Below are 14,136 nucleotides of genomic sequence, written 5' to 3'. Positions count from 1 at the left end.
AATCGATTTCCCGGATCATTTTACACTCATCTACACTTTTTCCAATTCAATTTCATAAAGTATCAAATGTATTTCTAAGGGAGTCATTTGAGATACATTCTGAACTACTATAATTGGAAAAGGTAGTTTTGGCGAACCGACGAAAAAGAAAAAATCGGAAAAAAAAACTGTAACACAAGCTTTTGCTCTTGCATTTTGCACAGATAACTAATCTCTATCAGCTCCAAGGTCAGTTTACTATCAACAAACCTCTTCAAGCCCACTATAAATTAATTAAACGATCGAAATGACCACTTCCTAATAGTAATAACTCAAATCTCCACTCACGGCGTCGTCTCCAGCAAAGCCCATGCGCATCGCCTCTTTATTGATCACCAACAGCGAAAAAGAAAAATTGAGAGCAATGCGTTAGCGCAAAATGTGGAACAAACCGACAAAATTATTTTTACTTCTTGTATTATTTTCCCTGATTTATTCCGGATCAGGACAGGAAAAAGTCGCCAAACAACACCCCGAACTACCCAATCTGTAAGTAGTTTTTCACCTTCGCTAATCACTAAACGACTGTATTTGAAGGGCCAGAAGCTGGGCGCAAAAATTAGGCGGCGAATTGTGGCATTTCGGGGAATTGGTCACGAGAAGAACAAGAGTCAACGAGGTTCACTTTTATTTCTAACACTATTAATATATAAGTACGAATTTTTTTTCTAGAGTTTCAAAAGACATAGCGTCATTAAGGAGGAAAGTGGCGAGACGATCCTGAAAGCCATCCATGAGAAAATCTACAACATGACCAAAGAAAAAGTGGAGGCTGTTAAGGTACGTAATCAGTGTTTTACCCAACTTGTTATCAATCCTTATCTAGAGAATCATGGATATTGCGGAAGAAGCGGCAAAAGCGCAACGCGAAGAAGAGATAGACGTGAATTATCAATTCGTCAATGCGAAAAACCTGACAAATTCGGCCCCAAATTACACCCTAAACGACCAAGAACCACAAGAGGTAACTGGTACCATTTTCAGGACAAACACTTTTTATTGATTTTTTAAGGTGAGACAAGACTTCCATTACGACGATTCGTTCATTACGAGTGATCGGCGGTTCGAAGAGCGGTACCAAGCCATGGTACAGCAGGACGAATTAGATGGGTACCAGCAGGACCAGGACCAACAGGACGAGGAAGAGGAGGAAACGGACAGCGATATTGAAGTACAACAAAAAACACAAGTACTAGTTTTTCCAGTTGAAAATTTTAGGTCACCGATGGGAGCGAGAAGGACCCCCAAGCCAGTCAAGTCCCACAAACCGACCGCAGCAAACTGCCCCTCTACCGGAATCGAAATTTCTACAATATTCCAGTTAACACGAATTTTAGCGCTGTCCATGTCCCGAGCAACGTCTACGAGAGATGTAGGTACTTTCCCTAGTAGCACACTCGCAAACTTTGGAAGCTAACTGTTATATAACCACCTTATCTAACCGTTATCGACGCAAGATTATACTGCGGTTATATAACTGTCCTTATATCTCGGTTAAGTATCGTTATCTAACTCTTATACAAGCGTAGTTAAGTTTCGGTTATATAACTTTCCTTATATCTCGGTTATGTATCGTTCTAACTCTTATATTGCGGTTACATAACTATTCTTATATCTCGGTTAGATAACCTTCACATTGCGCTTATATAATCTAGTATAACCTTTGCCTAAGATTTGTTTAAAAAAAACTCATAGTTCGTAGAATTTGTGCACGACATCACTAGTGCACAATAAACATTGTCTAGTGTTTTATTGTTTCTTAGTTGAAGATCTCCAAAATAATTTTTCGTAATAGCTTCTGTAAGAAGATGTTTTCCTTCGCCTGTTTTTTGTTCTCTTTGTTCTCTTTCTTTTGGTCATCCTCCATCTCCTCTTTTATCTTCAGAGGCTTCTTCTTCTTTTCTTCTTTCCCCTTCAGAAGCTTCTTCCTCTTCTTCTCTTTCATCTTCAAATGCTTCTTTCTCTTCTCCTCTTTCATCTTCAGATGTTTCTTCTTCCTCTTTTCTTTCTCCTTCAGAAGCTTCTTCCTCTTCTTCTCTTTCATCTTCAGATGCTTCTTCCTCTTCTCCTCTTTCATCTTCAGATGCTTCTTCTTCCTCTCTTCTTTCTCCTTCAGATGCTTCTTCCTATTCTTCTCTTTTCCCTCCTTCTTCTGCTCATTCTATTTCTCCTTCTTCTTCTCGTTCCCCTTTTCTTTCGCCTGCTTTTATTCTCTTCTTTCTCTTTCTTTTGGTTTTGAAAAATTTACAACCCAAAAACTTCTTAGATCACTTGATTTATTTATGATTACTACAAAAAGCCGGCGACATATCAAATATAACTGTAACATAGCCATGCTTAGATCACCGATATATAAACTGGATCTAGCATACACTATATTGCATCACATTTATATAACCGCCAGACATAACCATGGATATATACACATATACATTTATATACACTGAATCTAACATGGGCTACATTGCTTAAGAAACATAACGGTTATATAACCGTAATATAACCATGGTTACATACGCTATATACAACGCATAAGCTGGGTCTAACATAACCAATGGTTAGATTTGTGTATTGCGGTTATATAACGTTAGATAACCGCTGGATAACTCAGCATTGTGCTACTAGTCTCGTCACTACTTTTGTGTTGTAGCAAAAGAAGTGATTTCGGGAATCATCTGGTCGGAGCTTTTGGACAAAACCTTCAAAAACAACTACAAACAAGACCCGACTTTATCGTGGCAGTACTTTGGCAGTTCCACCGGTTTCATGCGCCAATTCCCTGGTACGTTCCACCAAAACCAAAACTTTACTCAAACTAAGATTCTAGCCATGATTTGGTCGCAAGAACCCATCGACTTGTTCGACTGTCGTACCAGATCATGGTACATCGAAGCTGCATCTTCACCAAAAGATGTAGTAATCCTGGTCGATAGATCTGGTTCTATGACGGGAATGCGACGTGAAATCGCCCGTCACGTCGTCCACAATATTCTGGATACTTTGGGGAACAACGACTATGTTAACATTTTCACGTTTAGTAACACAACCGATCCGCTGATTGAGTGCTTTGACAATATCCTGGTCCAGGCAAACCTGGCCAATGTTAGGGTTCTGAAGGAGGCAATGGCCGATTTCAAGACCGAGCAAATTGCAAATCTGTCCCTTGCCTTAGTTACGGCTTTCCAGCTTTTGGAGAACTACCGGAACGAAAGCAAGGGTGCTAACTGTAATCAGGCCATTATGTTGGTCACGGATGGGGTCCAGGACAACTATATGGAGATTTTCCGGGATTATAACTGGGATAATCTCCCGTTTATCAACGTGCGAGTGTTCACGTATTTGATAGGGAGGGAGGTGTCCGATGTGAGGGACGTCAAGTGGATGGCGTGCGCCAATCGGGGATATTACGTCCATTTGAGCACTTATGCAGAAGTGAGGGAGGAGGTCTTGCAGTATATCCCTGTGATGGCAAGACCCATGGTTTTGAATGCCAACCAAAAACCAAACCCGACCTGGAGTCCCGTTTATGCCGACGTGACTGATCCCAAGTTGACCAACTGGTTGTGGGTCAACAGGGAGAGGAATAAGCAACGGGAGCGGCTTTTGGCGTACTTTGGGCGCAAAAAAACGCTACTTCCGTCCGATGAGCAGGACAAGAAGTTCGTCCACCAGCAAAAACACGTGAGTTAGCAAACATCCCCAAAAAATGAGACGAAGGTGCGTTTTTGTAGAAACAAGACAACTTCGGGGAGTTGCAAACCTACCGCTTGATGACTTCCGTTTCGCTGCCGGTGTACGACAGGAAGCCACGAGCGGTGAGTAAATTCCACTTTACTGACAATCAAACGACAATTCGTTCGAACCGTGTATGAATCTTGTAATGTCTGCAGAATATCACCGAAAAAATTCAAATCAACGAAGCCATTTGGATAAGTATAACACGCGAGGTAACCGAGGTTTTTCCTACTCTTACTGTTATTAGACTCGAATAGGGTTGTGGCAGGTTTTAGAAGGTTTTAGGTGGCAGCGCCTTTTCGTAGACTTAGCCCCAGATGTGTAACAATCACCGTAGTGTCTATCTAACATAGTCTAGACTAGTTTAGTAACGCTAACGTAGATTTAGTCAATTTGCCGAAAGTTCTAGCCAACAAAAGTGGATTTTTCCAGGAACGTGTCGCAAATCTGCTTGGAGTTGCCGGAACGGACATTCCCATCGAATACATCGAGTCCCTGATGTTGCCCTATCGGGTAATAATTAACCGTTCTTCAACCCTAACTAACCCTAATTTCCAGCTCGGTGTCAACGGTTACGCCTTTATTGTTACCAACAATGGTTACATCCTCACCCACCCGGACCTACGCCCTGTGGTAAGCCCTCCAGTGGCTTGAAATTAAGTTTGCAAAATTTTTTAAACAGTACCAAGGGATCCTCAAACCGGCCTATAACCGAGTCGACATGACCGAAGTCGAAGTCATGAACGACGACAGCGACCCCCGGAGTTTCAGTGACCAAATTCTGGAATTCCGGCGTCGCGTGGTCATGCAGGAGAAGGGCGACATCACCTTACAGGTCAAGAGCCACATTGACGAAATGGTAGGTTGGCCAAATCGTCATAAGGTAACCTCGTAACCCTTTTTATTTCTAGAGACGATTAGTGACCACCACACGTCATTATTTCTACATGGGGGTCAATAACACCCCTTTTAGTCTAGTGATAGCACTTCCGGCCAAATACGGTTTTAATAAAGTTGAGCATCCGGTAGAGAATGATATACACCGGATGAGGTCCAATGATAAGATTGATAAGAGTGAAGGGTGGCTCACACAGTTTTTCACGGGGAATTGGACACTGCATCCAGATTGGTACTGGTTTTGGTCAAATTGTAGGTTTCTGATTGGTTGTTGTAGGCATTATTGCCGCTATTTGGACAATCGATACGAATTTGAGACGCCGGAAGAGGAGTTTTTGCACTTTTTGAGGAAAATTGAGGGGACTAAGTGGAAATGGGTCGAGTGTAGGTTTAAAATATTAAAACAATCTCAAATCTTTTATTCCTTCTTATTCTGTTCTTTTTTCTCCTTCAGATGCCTCTTACTCTTTTTCATTTTCTACTTCAAATGCTTCTTCCTCTCGTCCTCTTTCTTCTTCAGAGGTTTCTTCTTTTTTTCTTTCTCCTTCAGATGCCTCATCCTTTTTTCCTCTTTCTCCATCAAATGCTCCTTTCTCTTCTCCTCTTTTCCCTCCTTCTTTGGCTCATTCTCCTTTTCCTTCAGCTTCTCCATCTTCTGCTTGTTCCCCTTTTCCTTCAGCTTCTCCTCCTTATGCTTCTTCCCCTTTTCCTTCGCCTGCTTCTTCTTCTCGTCTTTCTCTTTCTTTTGGTCATTCTCCATCTCTTTCATTTTCAGAGGCTTTATCTTCTTCTCTTCTTTCTCCTTCAGAAGCTTCATCCTCTTTTCCTCTTTTTCCTTCAGATACTTCTTCCTTTTTTCCTCTTTCATTTTCAGATGTTTCTTTCTCCTTTAAATGCTACTTCCAATTCTCTTTCACTTCTTCTTCTGTTCATTCTCTTTTTCCTTTAGCTTCACCTTCTTCTTATTCTTCTGCTCGTTCCCCTTTTCCTGCTTCTTATTCTCTTCTTTCTCTTTCTTTTGGTCATCCTCCATCTCTTCTTTTATCATCAGAAGCTTCTCCTCTTCTTTCTCCTTCAGAAGCTACATCCTCTTTTCCTCTTTCTCCTTCAGATGCTTCCTCCCCTTCTCCTCTTTTCCTTCCTTCTAATACTTAATCTCCTTTTCCTTCAGCTTCTCCTTCTTCTCATTCTTCTGCTAGTTCCCCTTTTCCTTCAATTGCTTCTTCTCTTCTTTCTCTTCATCTTTCCCTTCTCCACTTTTTTGACAACTTTCGCTAACTGGAAATCTTTAGGCGACCGCGGCCTGATCGTGAAGGTCGTGGCCGACGCCAAGATCACCTCCTGGTTCAGCGAAAACATCACCAATTCCAACAGCAGCAAGGAAGAGAACGGGTAAGAGTCACTTTTTTGCACTACCTCACTAACACTCATTAACGCACTCTAATCTGTTTTTCCAAAGACCCATAGCTATGTTGATGGCTTTAATACCAAGGTACGGTACAAATCGAAGCCTTTGTATTAAAATTCTAGGTGAAATATGCAGCCAGGACTTGTATTTTTATTACAGTCGGAACCCGAAAACTTGTCACAATTTAATTTTACAGTATTTTTTCGTATGTGTGTGCAGGGATAAGTTCATTCGTCGGTTTGGCATCACTGTGGCATTCCTGGCAACGCACAGTGGACTGACCCGATGGCAGGACTTCCCCCAAAATGTGGACGCAATAGCCAGAGAGGAACCGTAAGTTATTGTGACCTTGAACGGGTTCTTACCCCAAACGTAGGAGTTTTAGACACTTCCATATGCTCCATAATAAGGCTATTGACGAAATTTGGTACCGGAGGGCCGTCGAGTACCACTATGTGGACCCCACGGCTTACATATACTCCGTACCGTTCGATATCGGGGCGGAAAATAACACTTTACTGACCGTAAGTCACGCAATATTTCGCGAAGATGGCGGTAAGAAGGCACCAGCCGCTGTGATCGGGTACCAGTCGTACCACTCGGCCTTGTACGCCCTGTTCCGCAACATCACGACTAGTGTAAGTGTGAGTTACGACACTAGGGCGGAAATCAGGTTTTTCCCACAGTGTGGCGATATTCCCTGCAAACGGACGTGCGATTCCGACGAACTTGACTGTTTCTTGTTGGACGACAACGGTTACATTATCGTGAGCGACGATTTGACTCATACTGGTTTTTTCTTCGGGAAAGTTAGGCCCGATATTATGAGTTTTCTGGTCGATGAAGGGATTTATAAAGTGACACGGATGTACGACTACCAAGGGCTCTGTCCCGAAGAGCACGAAAGCAACAACCCGGCTTCGACTTTCTCAACGGTTGGTTACAAAAAAAAATTTTTTTCGCTTAATTTTGATTTTTACAGCCTTTGGACCAAATTTCTCGCCTTATTCACTGGGCCACCGCCACTTTCTTCTACCTCCTTCACACAATCAGCGCCGAACTGGAGACCATCTCCTACCCTGAGGAAGACCACGAGATGCACAGCTACGATTCCGAACACGATTTTGAATCGGAAACGACCGAACAGCCGTCCCGTCTTACGGAAAAAGAATTCGATCAGCGCGTTTTGCTCAAAAAAACCAAACCCGAACCGTGCGATTACGAAATGTGGTTTTATACTCTAGTACATTATCCTGAGAAAAGTATTCCGAGTAGTGGCTATAACAAGGCTATGACAGACGATTGCACGAGGCCCTTTATAGTCCAGAGGGTTTTCAACAGTAACATGATCTTGTTGGTCGTTAATAGCGTTTGTTGGGAGAAGGAAAATACAATGGCTAAAATGCCAGATCCGGTCCTGGTTGACTATAATATGTCCTTGGCGTGCTATAGGGCGCTTTTTAATAACTTCACCAGGAGGCATTACATGAGTTGCATCAACAGAAACGTCAACGTAAGTTGTTGTTTTATTAGGAAAAAAAATAATTTTGTTATAACTAGTTTGTAACGTTTTTTACTAATGGATGAAACCAGTGATTATTGGTAGAATAATTAACCCTATGTCCAATACTGAAGTCGAAAAAAAAATTAGAACGTCAATTTTTTTCAATATTCACTCATAATTTTTGCAACATAGAAAAAGTTCTTGGGCTTAATTTCATTCACGTGATTTCATGCAAATAAAATATTTAATTATTTGTTAATGACGGCAATAACGAATGTCAAAGACACCACAAAAAGATTGATTAAAAAAAATAAAAATGACAAATTGTTTCTTATTTTGCACTAATTAGTGTCAGTTTCTCTTACTGTAACCAGCAGTAAAGGTTTTTAGATCAAAAATCAAGTTTCTTTTCCTGTTTTTATTAAACTATAGAATGAAAAATTACCAAATTTTGTCAAAAATGACCACAAAATTACTTTTTCTAGGAGTTTATTACGCAAAATTTCCTAAAAAATAAGCTAATAAATCACCAAATTATATCAAAAATAACATTATTCTTACAAATTCTGACAATTGAAACACGTTTTTAAATCAAAAATCAAGTTTTTCTTCTAGTTTTTATTTGGTCGAAAATTAGCAAAATCTTACCTTTTCTAAGATTTATTTAGGAAAACTTAATTATTGTGCAAAATTTATTAAAAGTATGCCAATAAGTCAAAGAAATATGTCAAAAATTATATTATTTTTGCAAGTTTTGGCGATTTAAAAACGCTTTTAGACCAAAAATAAAGTTTTTGTGTCTGTTTTTATTAAACTAGAACAAAAAAAATTATCAAATTTTGTCGAAAATGACCCAAAATTTACCCTTTCTATGCGTTTTTTGGCAAAAACTCAAATATTGCGCAAAATTTTAGACCGAAAATACAAGTTTTTTCCCAATTTTTAATTAACTAGAACAAAAAAAAATACCAAGTTTGGTTGAAAATGACCAAAAATTTACCTTTTCTAAGCGTTTATTCAGAAAAAACTCAATTATTGCGCAAATTTTCTTAAAAAATAAGCTAATAAATCACCAAATTATGTCAAAAATTACATTATTTTTGCAAGTTCTGAGGATTTAAACAGGTTTAAAAGGCTTAAAAGAAAAATCAAGTTTTTCTTTCAGTTTTCATTAAACTAGGATAAAAAATCACAAAATTTGGTCGAAAGTGACCAAAATCTTACCTTTTCTAAGGTTTATTTAGCAAAAACTTAATTATTGTGCAAAATTTTTGAAAACTTATGCCAATAAGTCAAAGAAATATGTCAAAAAAGATGTTATTTTTGCAAGTTTTGACGATTTAAATAGATTTTAGACCAAAAATTAAGTTTTTCTTTCGTTTTTTATTAAAATAGAACGAAAAGAAATATCAAATTTTGTCAAAAATGACCCAAAATTTAACTTTTCTATGCGTTTATTTAGCAAAAACTCAAGTATTGCGCAAAATTTCTTGAATAATAAACGAAAAAATTACACTATTTTTGCAAGTTCTGAGGATTTTTTTGGACCGAAAATCTAGTTTTCTTCCCTGTTTATTATCAAACTAGAACGAAAAAATTACCAAATTTGGTCGAAAATGACCAAAAATTCATCTTCTCCAAGCGTATGTTCAGCAAGAACCCAATTATTGTGAAAAATCTCTTAAAAAATAAGCTAACCAATCACAAAATTATATAAAAAATTACATTATTATATAAGGTCTAAGGATTTAAATAGATTTTTAAACCAAAAATTTAGTTTTTTCCCTGTTTTTATTAAATTAGAACGAAAAAATTACCAAAACTTAAAATCTAATCTTAAAATTTTCAAAGCTTTTAGTGAATATATTTAAAAAAACTTGACGTGATAGAAAAATGTGATACATATTTTAGTTAACAGTGAATAAGTAGAAAAAAGAAAAAGAAAAAAAATGTAAACGAGTCATAATAAAGTCCACATCCTCCGATGGCGCAAAAATGCCGCACCCTGTATGAGCCGAAGATAAGGTCAAGAGTAGGTGAAATACGATCACAAATTGAGTATTTTTCGTGTCATCGTGCGAGAATAGGTTAGCCGTAGGCGAACATTTCAAAATTTTGTCAGCTCGTTAATTATTCGAGAGGGTGACTCACGAAAAACTTGTTTGGTTAATTTGGAAATTGAGAAACATACAAGTGTATTGTTTGTTGCCTGATTCTGGGCGAATCTTCTTACACGTGAATAATTTAATAGAAATAATATTAATCAAAAGGGGTAATTATGCTAGTGGGTCACTAGGGAACGATTATTTATTCCATTGTAATTAAATTATGTTTTAATTAAGATAAAATCGTTGCGTGTTTATGAATTTTTCTGTTACAGGAAAGCGAGATCAAGCTTTGTGGCGACGCCTCTGTGGCGTCTTTTTCGCTTCTTCCCTTAATTCTCCTCACCATTGTGCATCTCATCATCTAGATCGGTTCTAGATATTATGAAATATCTGTGATAAACTCGACATTTATATATTGTTCGCAACCATATCGAGTTTTGCCATTATTTGTTCTTTGTCATTATATATTCTATATGTAATGCTCAATAAATACTTTTTAATAGGACTAGTTTTGTTTGATTTGGACTGTATCGATTTTGAGTGACATTGAGAGTCCTCGACGGTGGCGTGAACTCGGTTTTCCTGGTCGGGGGGTTCAGGGATTGGGAGAGACCTGCGGGTGATTTATATGCGAACGGAGAGAGACATCATAAATAAAATGATACGTAATAAAATCTATTTCATTTTTTAATACACTCACTCACGTAATTAAGAAAAAAAAAACGCTTACAGCACACTGGAGGCTCTATTTAAAATATAATATTGCTAAATTCTAATGAACTATGTAACAATATAAAAGTATTCTTTCAACCTCATTTTTCGTCTTTTCGCGAAATACAGCTCGTTTTATAAAAAAAAAACGAAAAAATCAGGTCAAGTCAGGTCATTTTTATGACATGACATGACTTAACCTAACTATCATCCTAGTTTTTTTTTTGTGAAACACAGCCCGTTTTATAGAAAAAAAAACGAAAAACCAAAAACATAGTCAGGTCAGGTCATGTCATGTTATGTCATGTCATGTCATAAATATAACTTGACCTGACCTGACTATCTTTCTGGTTTTCATGACCTGACCTGACTATCTTTCTAGATTTTCGTTTTTTCGCGAAATACATATCGTTTTATAAAACAAACAAAAAAATTAAAGAAATAGTTAAGTCAGGTCAGGTCAGGAGAAAAAAAGTCAAGTCAGATCAGGTCAGGTCAGGTCATATCATGAAAATAACATGACCTGAAAAAACAAAAAACTAGAAAGTAGTCAAGTCAGGTCATGTCGTAAAAATTAGTTGACCTGACCTGACTATCTTTCTAGTTTTCATGACCTGACCTGACTATCTTCCTAGTTTTTCGTTTTTTCGCGAAATACAGCTGGATTTATAGAAAAAAAAATCAAAAAGATAGTCAAGTCAGGTCAGGTCAGGTCAGGACAAAAAGATAGTCAGGTCAGGTCAGGTTAGGTCATAAAAATAACATGACCTGAAAAAACGAAAACCTAGGAAGATAGTCAGGTCAGGTCATGTCATAAAAATTAGTTGACCTGACCTGACTATCTTTCTAGTTTTCACCTCCTGACCTGACTATCTTTCTAGTTTTCACCACCTGACCTGACTATCTTACTAGATTTTCGTTTTTTCACGAAATACAGCTCGTTTTATAAAAAAATCAAAAAGATAGTCAAGTCAGGACCTAAACTACCATCCTAGTTTTTCGTTTTTTTGCGAAATACAGCTCATTTTATAGAAAAAAAACAAAAGATAGTCAGGTCAGGTCAGGTCTTTTTCATGACATGACCTGACCTGACTATCGTCCTAATTTTTCGTTTTTTTTGCGAAATACAGGTCGATTTATAGAAAAAAAAAACGAAAAACCAGAAAGATAATCAGGTCAGGTCAGCTTAGGTCATTTTCATGGCATGACCTGACCTGACTATTTCGCTGAATTTCGCCAACCAGTTGCCTACTGACAAAGTGATTTTGAAAAGTTTATAATAAGTGTATTTGAAACGTTGGTCTGTCTCCTAAATCATTCTCCTTAATCATCACAGATAGCCTGACCACAAATTTCCTTATTTACAACAACATTATTTGTGGTTGAGTAAAAAATATCGATAAATATTGGACAAACCTACACTAAAATATTATCGCAATTTGAGAAAATTCCACTACAATTTATGTAGTAAACAAAAGTGGGTTTTTAAATTTTTTGTGGATTTGTAACACAAAATACCCAAATAACGCAGTAATGGCATGGGATCAGACTAATTATTTATTTAATTATTTTGTTCAATTAGAGTCTAGTTTTTTTTCCAGGCCAGAATATTAATATTTCATTGGCTTTTCTCGCATTTGAATTTTTGCAAGAATACAATTACCAGTCAAGGTGACAAAGCAGACGAATTTTTAAGGTGACCTTTTGTCGATTTTGTAATTCTAATCCCGATTAAGCCAACAACAGGTACTTATTTACACCTTATATAACAGGGGATGGGTAAAAATAGCATTGTTTGCTCTAATAAGAGTGATATTATTTTCGCTAGCAAGCACACATGTGCCGCCTTATCACGCTCTGATTTCCTTTTCCTCTAGAATAATGGTCGCCGCTGACCGGTGCAAGAAAATTTCCAACAAAATGCATTTTTCCGCTTCCTTTTCTCAGACGACCTTGTCGCAAGAATGCGCCTAGATACATACACAAGCGGCAAAAATGAAAAGTGATAATTCCGAAGAGCGAGCTGACCTTTGGGTGCTAAACCGCCTTTTCGATTTCGTAATAGGCCGACTTTTATTTACTCTGAAGTACACTGCATTTCTAATTGTGTATTATCTTCCATTTGTTATTGATTACACACATTTTTTATCAAAATTTTCGCAACTAACGACTACTATTATTAACCATTCTGATCTACACAACCTCTGACTTAAATATCAGATTGTGAAAATAAACAATAAATAAAAATTGAATAATGTAAAAAAAATATAAAAAATACACTAGGGATCATTCAACTTGCGACCTCCTAAAGGCTCTCAAGGCTCACCTTCCGACCAAATATTGCTAAAAGTTTTTTAAAGTTTTAGGTAAATATTAGCATTTTTATTGCCAAATATGCAGAAAATCAAGAAAAATCAATCAGTTGCTACAAGCTGACGAAAAAATTTAAGGTCAGAGGAAAATCATTTAACTTGTAAAACAAGAAGGAAAAATAAAATTTAAGTTTCAATTAAGGATCATTCAACTTATTTTTACGACCTCTTAAAAGCTTTCAAGGTTTGCTTCAAACCAAATATTGCAACAAGATTCGGACATTTTTGGTAAATTAGATGTTAATCGATTTTTAATTTGATTAAAAAAACCGACTTTAGAATTTCTTTATTACAACACAACCGAAAAAAAAACCTGAATTTCAAATCAAAGTGGGCTGGGACATGTTGCCAATTTAATATTAACCACAGAGTCAGAAGCCACTTTAGCCAGAATTTTTTAATTTTTTGTCAGAAACAAGAAAAAATCCTCATTTTGACCTGACCTGACCTGACCTGACCTGACCTAACCAAAAACTTAATTATTCAAAGATTTTGTGTTATTTTTCGAACAAAAAAAAACAAGAAAAAAATTAGGGTGGCAACCTTGCCATTGTCAAGACATATTTTTGGTTATTCAGTGTTGACAATTTAACATTAAACACAAAGCCAGAGGTCACTTTGCTCAGAATTTTTTAGATTTGTTGACAGAAACAAAAAAAATCCTCATTTTCCCCTGACCTGACCTGACCAAAAACTTAATAATTTTTGGATTTTGTGTTATTTTTTGAAGAAAAAAAAACAGAAAAATAAAAATTTTGTGATAGGATGGCAACACTGCCATTTATTCAGTGTTGCCAATTTAATATTAAACTCAGGGCCACAGGCCACTTCAGATTTTTTTTAGATTTTTGTCAGAAATAATTAAAAATCTTAATTTTGACCTGACCTGACAAAAAGTTTAATTATTCTTAGATTTTGTGTTATTTTTCGACAAAAAGAAATAGGAAAAACAAAAATTTTGTGTGGCAATGTTGCCATTGTCAAGACATTTTTTTAGTTATTCAGTGTTGCCAATTTAATGTTAAACAAAGCCAGAGACCACTTTAGTTGGAATTTTTTAGATTTTCTGTCAGAAATAATTAAATGACCTGACCTGACCTGACCTGATTTGACCAAAAACTTAATTATTCTTGGATTTTGTGTAATCTTTCGAAGAAAAAAAATTTGTGTTAGGGTGGCAACACTGCCTGACCTGACCTGACCTGAACTGACTGACCAAAAATTTCACAAAATTCTTCAATTATGTGGTAGTTTTGCGAGAAACAACTGACGAAAACAGTGTTGCCAACTTAATTTCTCACTTTATGACCCGGATTTTCTGTCAGAACCACTCAAGACTCTTCTATCGAGTCGCTTTGAAGT

At 37.0% G+C, this 14,136-nt stretch overlaps 2 protein-coding genes across 6 annotated transcripts; one reads left to right on the top strand and one right to left on the bottom strand.

Annotated features, from left to right (window-relative positions):
* Positions 1 to 333: 333 nt before the first annotated feature.
* Positions 334 to 10,196, top strand: stj (straightjacket). Of its 5 annotated transcripts, XM_064358356.1 has the most exons (22): positions 334 to 528; positions 577 to 658; positions 712 to 819; positions 866 to 1,003; positions 1,052 to 1,210; positions 1,258 to 1,411; positions 2,690 to 2,821; positions 2,867 to 3,720; positions 3,771 to 3,854; positions 3,930 to 3,986; positions 4,207 to 4,287; positions 4,333 to 4,407; positions 4,457 to 4,633; positions 4,686 to 4,903; positions 4,949 to 5,055; positions 5,964 to 6,063; positions 6,131 to 6,163; positions 6,299 to 6,412; positions 6,456 to 6,717; positions 6,766 to 7,014; positions 7,062 to 7,592; positions 9,964 to 10,196. In XM_064358356.1, the coding sequence occupies exons 1-22, from the start codon at positions 419 to 421 to the stop codon at positions 10,054 to 10,056; spliced, it is 3,918 nt and encodes a 1,305-aa protein (XP_064214426.1). In that variant the 5' UTR covers positions 334 to 418; the 3' UTR covers positions 10,057 to 10,196. The 5 variants fall into 5 exon arrangements, with proteins under 5 accessions (XP_064214426.1, XP_064214423.1, XP_064214427.1 ...); XM_064358353.1 differs by having other exon boundaries at positions 6,131 to 6,412; XM_064358357.1 differs by lacking the exon at positions 6,131 to 6,163 and having other exon boundaries at positions 335 to 528.
* On the bottom strand, positions 1,685 to 2,177 carry LOC135266906 (uncharacterized). The gene has a single exon (XM_064358359.1). The coding sequence runs from the start codon at positions 2,114 to 2,116 to the stop codon at positions 1,799 to 1,801; it is 318 nt and encodes a 105-aa protein (XP_064214429.1). The 5' UTR covers positions 2,117 to 2,177; the 3' UTR covers positions 1,685 to 1,798.
* Positions 10,197 to 14,136: the final 3,940 nt, after the last annotated feature.

The sequence above is a fragment of the Tribolium castaneum genome, chromosome 8 (genome assembly GCF_031307605.1).
Source record: "Tribolium castaneum strain GA2 chromosome 8, icTriCast1.1, whole genome shotgun sequence".
NCBI classification, from domain to species: domain Eukaryota; kingdom Metazoa; phylum Arthropoda; class Insecta; order Coleoptera; family Tenebrionidae; genus Tribolium; species Tribolium castaneum.
This window is presented reverse-complemented; position numbering and strand designations above follow the sequence as displayed.